This window comes from Ochotona princeps, chromosome 19 (genome assembly GCF_030435755.1).
Source record: "Ochotona princeps isolate mOchPri1 chromosome 19, mOchPri1.hap1, whole genome shotgun sequence".
NCBI classification, from domain to species: domain Eukaryota; kingdom Metazoa; phylum Chordata; class Mammalia; order Lagomorpha; family Ochotonidae; genus Ochotona; species Ochotona princeps.
The window spans coordinates 17,787,721-17,797,049 of record NC_080850.1 but is presented as its reverse complement, the minus strand read 5'-3'; the positions used below and the strand labels follow the sequence as shown (position 1 = coordinate 17,797,049).

The 9,329-nt window shown below is 45.8% G+C and overlaps 1 protein-coding gene and 1 long non-coding RNA gene across 2 annotated transcripts in view; one reads left to right on the top strand and one right to left on the bottom strand.

The window, feature by feature from the left end:
• CYFIP2 (cytoplasmic FMR1 interacting protein 2) overlaps positions 1 to 9,329 on the top strand; it is a 111,266-nt gene that overhangs the window by 93,311 nt on the left and 8,626 nt on the right. The window contains exon 28 of the mRNA XM_058677749.1: positions 9,103 to 9,175. Coding sequence (XP_058533732.1) covers positions 9,103 to 9,175 — 73 coding nt within the window. The remainder of the gene's footprint in view (positions 1 to 9,102; positions 9,176 to 9,329) is intronic.
• Positions 7,123 to 9,084, bottom strand: LOC131482661 (uncharacterized). Its single transcript, XR_009247204.1, has 3 exons — positions 8,980 to 9,084; positions 8,040 to 8,142; positions 7,123 to 7,486 (listed from the first exon to the last, which is right to left on the bottom strand). It is a non-coding gene; the product is annotated as an uncharacterized LOC131482661 (long non-coding RNA).

Genomic DNA, 9,329 nt, shown 5'->3' with positions numbered 1-9,329 from the left:
TGGTGCCGGTTCTAATCCTGGTGTTCCTGCTTCCCATCCAGCTGCCTGTGGCCCACTGTGACTCAATACCACTTCCGTAGGTACCTGAGCCCTAGGTTCCCACTTTGGGAAATGCCTACCATGGGAAACACTGTGTGCTTTGAGGAGAAGGGAGAATCATTGTCCCAGCCACAGCCTCTTCACTGTAGATCTAAGTTGACCAGAGTTCTGCTGACAGTGCGGGAAGACAAGGGGTGTGGGGAAGGGCAGACATAGTATCAGTACCCAGCATTATTTAGGTGAGGGCCCAAACGGTGGCAAAACCCACAAATGCACACCACCTCCCACCCCCAACATGTTCAGTTCAGAGTCACTTACTGATTTACTCAGCCAGAGCTGCAAAGAGCCGGATGTGACATGGCAGAGACCTTGAGAGCACCCAAATCCCAGGCAAGGGGCTGGAGGCCACAGTTGCTGCTCTGCCCTGCAGATGAAGACTGGACGACGTGGGAAGGCCCAAGTCTTGCCTGCTGCTTGGGGCCTAACCCCAGAAGAGGCACATCCATTTAAGGCCATGTTTGGAGCACGGGACTCCCATCCCCCTCAGGAACCCTAGTAGAGCAGAGCTCCTCCTGGGGCTGGCCTGACCTCCACTTCTCCAGCTCATCTTTGCAGTTCCCAGACAAAAGCAGCCGTAAATGTTAAGTGCTGCTGATCTGTTTGTTGCCTTACAGAAATTCAGAAAAATGCTGCCTATCACAAGATTGTTTTGAGGTTGGTTTGATGGTTTCCTTTAGAAAAACTAGCTAAAGCTTGTCTGTTTCCACCCAGGCGTAGAACCTAAATCTCCTTAGGACCGCATTGAATCTGTGGCTTTTCTACCGAATGTCTGGAAGATCCTGTAGCCAAGAGAAACTGCACCCACACTTAGCCTCAGACTAAGCAAGTTGGGACCATTTGATTAGCAATCCTTGGAGGCTCCTCTGCTTTGAACTAAACATAAAATAGGACAGTTTTAAGACTGAAAGCAAAGTCAAAACAGTAATTGCTGTAAGAATTTTGAGTGTTTCCATATAACAGGATCTTGCATCCTGATGCTAAAAACCTTTAATGCATCACTTCTCGGCCTTTTGGCTAAGAATAACTGTAAAAACCTTTAATGCTTTTATTTGCTCTGCTGGTGAACAGCAACTTTTCAGCAGGCCCTGATTCTTATGTAATGATCTCAACGAAAGTGTGAGTTTGATTCTGGGAACATACAGAAGTTACAGAGTAGCAATTTTTACTCATCAACTCCTCCCAGGAACAGCAGCACACAGTAATTCCCTCATGTTGGCACTATTAAGGAGTTTTTTTTTTTTCCTTTGGTAGAGCAATTGCATTACACTCCCACTTTTGAAATCTCATGGCTATGCCCTAGCTTTAAGAAAAACATACATACCACAAGCCTTGAAGGAACAGCTAAGGATGGCTTGTATATTTAGAACTTTTATCTATATTTTAAAAGATCACTGCATCGTAAGATGTTTTAGGAGGAGGTATAAGCTGGGGAGCTGAAGGCTAAAGTGATAATGTCTTCAATTTATTTTAAGATGATTCAGCGAAATAGATTTGCAGGAAATATGACAAATACTCACCGTGACACCAGACACAAGGTACAAGGATATTCAGTATTCTTTGACAGCGGATGTCTAGAATTTTTCGTAATTCAGGGTTGAAGGGAAAACCTTATCACAGATTCAAAGTCAAGAAAAGATCACTAAACCAAGAAAATCACAAAGTCAGGAGGGTCATGACAGTTTTGGCGTTTTTTCCAGCTATTTGCACCAGTTGATACAATCTTTCCTGGGTCATAAGTACCCAAGACCTACTTGGGACCTCATTCTCTGACCTTGTACAGGTGACTGCTAGCACTGAACTCAGACGTGACTCAGCCCGAATTCCCGCACCGGTCCCCAAAGGCAGGGACCCACCCCTCTTCAAGAGAAAAAGCCACGTGGCATCGGAGTCATCCTGAGACCATCAGGACTCACCACCCTCCACTGACCACGGTCGGAGGGCCTGGCCTTCCACTCCAGGAACTCCTGCTGGAAAAAAAAAATAAGGCCTTGTACCTGTACTTCAATTTCGAAATAACAGTTTAAGACTCAGATTTTGTACAATTATTAATCAGATCCTGTTACAGTTTAAAACCAACAGGAGGCTTTTCGTTCTATTAAAATTTAAACTTACAACTACAACCTGCGACGCCTGGATTGAACAGTGCCTGCTCCACACCCCTGATTTATTTTATTTTATTTTATTTCATTTTATTTACTGGAAAGACAGATTTACAGAGAAGGAGAGAGAGAAAGATCTTCCATCTGCTGGTTCACTCCCCAAGTGCCTGCAATGACCACAGCTGAGCTGTTCTGAATCCAGGAGCCAGAAGCTTCTTCTGGGTCTCCCACATGGGTGCAGGGTCCCAAGGCTTTGAGCTAATACTTTCCTGAGTCACATGCCGCGAGCTGGATGGGAAGTGGAGCAGCCAGGATACGAACCAGCACCCATATAGGATCCTGGCAGATTCAAGGTGAGGATTTGGTTACTAGGCTAGTGTGCTGGGTCCTCACCTCATTTCTTATTCCCATTCATTTCCGAGCTGTAGTACTCAACCATGGGGAAAACTGGGAAGGTTAACTTGTAAATCAGGAAGCTGAGGCACAGCACGCTGCCACCCTGCACTAGGGCATGTCCTAAGCCTCAAGTCCTTGGCCTGCCCCCCTAGTGTTCTAACTTTAGCCCCTGGAAGACAGCCTTTGCCTGCAGGCCAGATTAGATATTCGGTGCCTTTCCAAGGAAAATGACTATCATTAAATCCAAACAACCAAAGTACCGCCACTGTTGTTGGCTATTAGAAGTCAAGGGCAGCAGCCCTGAGGTGGGATTGCCACTGCCCCGCTTCTAGCCCAGGGCAGGCATTGGTAATGGACCTGGGAATCCTGCCTGAAAACAAGCCCCACCTCTCTGTGGGCATGGGTGACTGATGGCCCCAGAGCTGCTCCCAGCACACAAGGACAGGCCACCTCCTGCCTTTAACATGCTATCCTAACATGTTAATTTTTGAAAACATTTGCTAGCAGAGGACCCTGAGAAAGGCTTCCTGTTCCCTCATATATGACCTTTGCAGTGTACGTGGTGCCCACTGGGAGGCCAGTCCCCTGTGCAGTACCCTACATCCCCACAAACCTCGTTGTCATCTCTACTGGAGATAAACTCCCCTTCCCCTGAGACTCCCAAGCCCTAAGAACAATGCAGCCCTGCTCCCCGTAACAGTGCACTGCTCTGGCCTTGTCCTGCGTTGGCTCCTGGGAGGTAACTGACCTCCCGAAATTCCCCCTCGCACCTGCCTGGATGCACAGCCCAGCACCTCCACGCAGTGGACCCTAACAGCCAGCTGTTTGTCAAGGCAGCAAGGGGAGGCTGTAGTTCCGTACTCACGTTAAATCTCTGACTTCCTTCCCCTTTTTGGTTCTGCTTCCTGAATTGCTGAGTTGACGCGCTATTGCTTCATTAGGAACACGCTCAGCTCCCCAGGACCTCTGCTGGTGCCCTGCTCTCTCTTGCCAACTTCCCTTCTGCTCCCCCCAGTCCCCCTGCAGCCGCCATGCACTTACCAGCATTGCTCACGGACTTGTCTCCATCTGGGTAAGGATCCTGCACCAGGGCTACCATTCGGCTGTGGTAGATGCCTGCCATTTCCTGTGTGATTAACCGAACGAATGACTCCATTAGTTCACATGGCTCCCAACTCAGTGCCTGCTTGTTTAATGTCTAGATCACACTATACCCACCATCTCTATTCTGGATGGCCTCTCACATCACATAAAATGTACGTCCTGAACAGTTCGCACCAAGAACACTGTCGGTTTGTTCATGAGCTCTACGCCTCTGGGCTCTCTCCGTCGCATCCAGGGACTTCTGAACCCTGACATGGGGCAAGATTGGACAGCTGTCTCCATCTGCCCACAGGTCGGGACTGGGAGGCAGGCTGAAGGACCAAGAGCTCTGGTTAGTGTTTGGAAAGCAAAGGCACTGTGGGCTGGTGAGGCTTCTACGTTTCTACAACTTGATTGGGGTTTTGTGGGACAGAAAATTTTACATGACGAAGATCAGGGAAGGGGGATTTGAAGGTGTAAACTGAGTACGTGTATATCCTTCAGCATCGTGCCAGATCTATAGAAACTAATTTACTCAGATTCGGGCTAGAGGTTACCTCTGGGATGGAGAACAGAGATGTCAGTGATTTTCCTGTTTGACTACAAGGTGGATGTGACTCCCATCAGTCTTAAAAAATTGTGACATAGTATGCATCTTTAACTGTGAAGATTGTTAGTTTCTCTGACCTCCCCCCCAAAAATCAACAAATGATAATCCTAACAAATAGGAGTCAGGCTAAAAAAAAAAGTTCCAAGATTTGAAGCCATTTCCTCCAGTTTCTGCTTTTGATTTATTTTGCATTTCCTTCTCGCTTTGTCTGCCTAGGGAAGGGAGAAGGGCTTCTCATCTCACACCCATTTTCTGTCACTACACCTGACCAACCAGGTCTAGTGATGCACTGATAAATCCATTTCCTATAGTGCCAGGGGCTGGAGAGTCCAGGCGAAGGGGCTCCATCTGGGAAGGACCTTCTTGCTGGTAGGGATTATGTGGAGTCCTAATTTGACACAGGGAATCCCGGGGCCAGAGCCTCACCTGAGACACAGAGGCGCACTGCCTCCCTGCCATGCCCACCGTTGAGTGACCACTTCAGCTGCTACTCCGCAAGTGCATTAACCCATTGACCTTTGTACCTCCTGACTCCACTGGCATGAGCTTAGGGATGATGCTGAAAATGGGTTTGGGTGGGGATGTTCCACCATATCACCTGCCAAGGCTTTGGCTGCATGGGTGTCAAGGTGACATGACCCTAGGTCTTGGGGTCCCCCACAGCACGAAGGAAACAGTGACCAAACACTAAGCACTGACTGCCAGGGAGTGCTTAGGGAATGCTCGTTGCCTTGGTCCCTAGAGAATCAAGCCATTCGACTGGTCTCAATTGTCATTCCAGGAAAGGACCCATAGAGACCAGTTAATCCAATCTGCTCATTGTGTTCCATCTAGATTGTTCTTAATCGCACAGGATAACAAATCAAATAATACAAAGGAGCTTATGAGGAAAGCTATCATTCTTCGCTTGGTTGCATCCCAATCCTCAGGCAGCCTGTCAGTTGCTTGTAGCTCTTCCACTTGCTGGAAGACAAGTGACAGGAAACAGAAGGAGAATTTCTGTCTCATAATTAACAACACCCGATGGTGCTTGTTGGGACCCCCGCTTTGGAAAGAAGAGGTGCCAGTTCATTTCTGTCTCTCCCCTCTCTTGCTCTCAGTATTTGATTGCATTACCTATGGTTTCTCTGTTTCTTGTGGTAATTGTAGTTAACATACTTACACCTCTACTGTGTCATCGTGTAGCATCTCACTCCTTTCTTTAAAGATGAAAAAAACGTATCAGGGAATTCATGCTCTGGGTACTTTCACTTCCTTTCTCCTAAAAGCAACACTTTTTCATTGTCACGGACAAGTACTTTTTTTTCCTTTGTAGTATGTCCTTCTTGTCTGATTTGTCTGAAGGTATAACCCTAAAAACCAAAACAAATTCTATTTGCATTTAGCCTATGCAAATATTTTCCTTATCCAGACCAAGTAGTGTGCTTGGGTTTCATTTCCTTCTCTCGGATCCTAGCCACGAGACCCCAAAAGCTTTTGAAAGTTACAGGCAGAACATCCCTGATCCCAAGGTTTTCACACTAGGGATACTTAAAGAATAAAGTGTATAAAAATATTTTAAGATATGAGAAACTTTAAAATCTGAAACACTTGTGGCCCACATGTTGGATTAAGATTCTGAACCTGTACTTGTTTTCAGGGTCTATTATATTTTTCTTTAAACCAGTACATGTGCAGTAACGCATGTTCAATGTAGAACATTAGGTAAGTATATACAAGAAGGAAAATACAAGGAAGGGAAAAGTTGGTCTACCTGAAAATTCCGCAACATGAAGAATTTTTTGGAAATACTTGACATCGTTTATGCAGAGTAATCAATAGAACTAAAAATTCTTCCCTAACAAAAGGAAACATCCAAATCTCTCTATATATATTATATAGATCTCTATATTATATATAGATCTTTGTATATCTAGCTATATATATAATGTAGATATATATTATAGGTATGTATAGATACATTATATAAAATATAGATCTCTGTATATCTATGTATATATGTATATCTATAAATATAGATATATTATAGAATATAGATAGATACTTACAGAGATTTCTAAGCCCCAGTTTCCAATTTGCTGAATGTTACAACATTCCAGTAAGCTCCACGTGGTTGTTAAGCATGCATTGTGTAGCAGGCATTGGGCTCACTAGTGGAAGTAAAATATGCTCAAAAAAGCACATTGCTCTTTGCTTCATGGAGATTAAATTCCAGTGAAAAGAACAGATCTTAAGCAGATAGTCTCATGCATGCTATAGAGTTCAAATTCTAGAGAAGATAATCTGGTTTTGTGAAGTCACCTTACAGAGGAACCTACAGGAGCAAGGAGGCAGTGAGGGAGCGGTACTTGAGATAAGAAAAAACAGTGGGAATTCACTAAGCAAAGGCACAGAGGAGAAGTGAGGGACTCACGAGCATTCCAGAGGGCAAGTGCAGATGCTCTGGGGAGGGGGTCACAAAATGACACACAAAGTGACTGAAAAGCTGCTGTGGCTGGAGAAGCATCAGGAGCTCATGAGGCGGGAGCTCATGCTGGCTGGGCTTCACAGCCAAGTGAAGGATCCTGTCCAGCAGCGAGCATCTTGGTTCCTGGGCAGAGTAGGGGATCTAGCATGCAGCCACTAAGACAATGACTAGACCAGTGCAAGGTAGCCATCAGCCCGGTCTCCCACAGTGGGCACTTGTTTGGACTCCTCACACAGGCCTCTGTGTGCTCAGAACTGGACATTGTTATCCCCTGCACATGCTCTCAGCTAACAAATGCCAAACAGATAACCTTCCACAAGAGGTGTGCTACGGAGTGAGAGGTCACCCAAAAGGACTCACCCCTAAGACCTTCCAGACAAAGGCTTTTCTGCCCCTCTTAGGAAACTCATCTTTCTCTTTGGCTCAGCTGTCAGCCATGACATTGCCAAGCAGAGAACATGCAGGAAGCCTGCCAGAAGCCAGTGCCCCTAACTGCATCTGCTCTTACCATTTGCAGACACGGTAGTGGGGGCGCAGTGAGCACTCTTGTCTGCTCCAAAGAAATGGGAACCAGAAGCTCATGCAGTAGAATGAATCAAGTAGCAGCATTGCACTGGCTGGACAGGAACCTTCTTGTCCTTCCTCCGTGCTCCAAGTGGTTCTAAGTGAATTCAGTAGAAAGGTGACCGTGCAATGAACTACCTCGTAGTGACAAGACATTTCTAGGAATAACTGAAAGTTTTGGGGGGACAAAGAGTTGGCAGTGAGACCCTGCACGTTCCTCTGCTTGGAGCGGTTTCAATAGCTCCTCCTCATAGTTACAATGAAATCCAGACTTCATACCAAGCCTACAAGGCCCCACCTGATCCACACACCATAGTTTCAGAGCTTGATGCTGTAAATATTGTGATTCCGTTCCTTGCTGTATTCCAGCTTATTCTCTGCCACTGGACCTTTGCACTGGGATGCCCTTACCTCCTGTCTGCATGGCTAGTTCTCGGAGTTAACTCTATTCTCCATTAACATGTTACAAATCACCAAGATTTTTTTCTCAGCTGCCCTGGAGAACCCCTGCCCAACTCCCAGTCGCTCTGCAGTCCATTGTTCTACTATGTTTGGTCACTGTCTGATATTTTATGGTTTATTTGTTTTTGTCTATCAACTAGAATGTAAATTCCGTGAAAGTCAAAAATCTAGTCAAACTTGCTCAACACCATATTTGCAAAACCTGGAACAGCACCTGATGCTTAATAAGTACTTACTGCATGAATAAATGAATATGCACAGATGTAATGGCATCATTTTCATATTTGAATATTCACATATTATTCTCATGTTTAAGAGACGATCATGAAGGCAAATTCATTTATTCATCCAAAAAAACATTTCTAGGATAACAATAAGCAATTACGTACAAACTAAGCTAGCTAGTAGGGATCTGAAACCAAAATAAAATTTCCTGACCCCTAGGGAACTCATGGTATTGAAGTACAATAGTGTCCTCATTTCAGCACTGCCCCACAGTGTGTTCTAAAGGTGTTGGGGTCCTCCCACACTGCTAGGATGGTACCACTCCCTCCATACCTGGGATGGTGAAAGCAAGCCAGGGCAGTGACAGTTCTGATTGTCTCAGATGCTTAGAATCCCAGAGGGTTGAGTTTGAATGGACTCTCTTTCCCATAATGTAAAGGAGCGAGGGCAAGCCCCCATGGAGTGTGGCTTCTACCATTTGGCTTCCCTCCCCTTTGCTCTGAGATGTGTGATCATGAGCTGGCCCAGGACAGCGTGACCATTAGACACTATCTTCCATCTCGCCCTAAGCTTTCCCCCCATCTGTTGTAGTGTTCACTGCACTGCCTCCTTCAAACCCCAGCAGTCACTGTCTTAGTTCCTCTTCTCTTGCTAGCTGCTGTCTGATATGGAGGCAGCTAGACACAAAACTGTGCCAGGGGGTCAAGTGAAATAACAGGTGGGAGGATTGTGTTCAGCCAGCACCTTTAGGCCTGCAGACCTCACAACCAAGCCAGCTCACAAAGCCAGCCTCATGTGTTTAATCCCTGTTTCATTCATTCTAATCCTTGAACAAATTCCTGGTAAGAGTATACCAACAAGGCATTCAGTTCTCATGCACAGGGGACTGTGTAAAATCGTTTCACCCCCACAGAAACCCACTGGCAATGCTATTACCGCCCTCACAACGAGAATAAAGAGGCTGAGCAACTCACCTGAGGTCACATAGCTGATCCAGGATTAGAATCCAGGTCTGGCTGACTCCAGAGCTTCAGTTTTGAGGAAAATTCTTCCTGGGTCACAATGAAAAATGTTTTTTTTTTTTCCCCTGGCTGCAGTCTCAGGAGGAAGTCTGTGATCTGCTCCACGCCGCTCCATTCCAAAACATCTTGCCCAGGGTCTACATCAAAGGTAAGAAAACGTTCAGATCCAGCTCAGAGTCCAACATGCCTTGACCTAACATGCTTATTTCAAATCCAATCAGGTCCATGAAAGTGAAAGCTTGGACCTCAGAGTGAATCATCACAGTCACACTCTAAAAATGACACCTTTAGGTATTTTACTG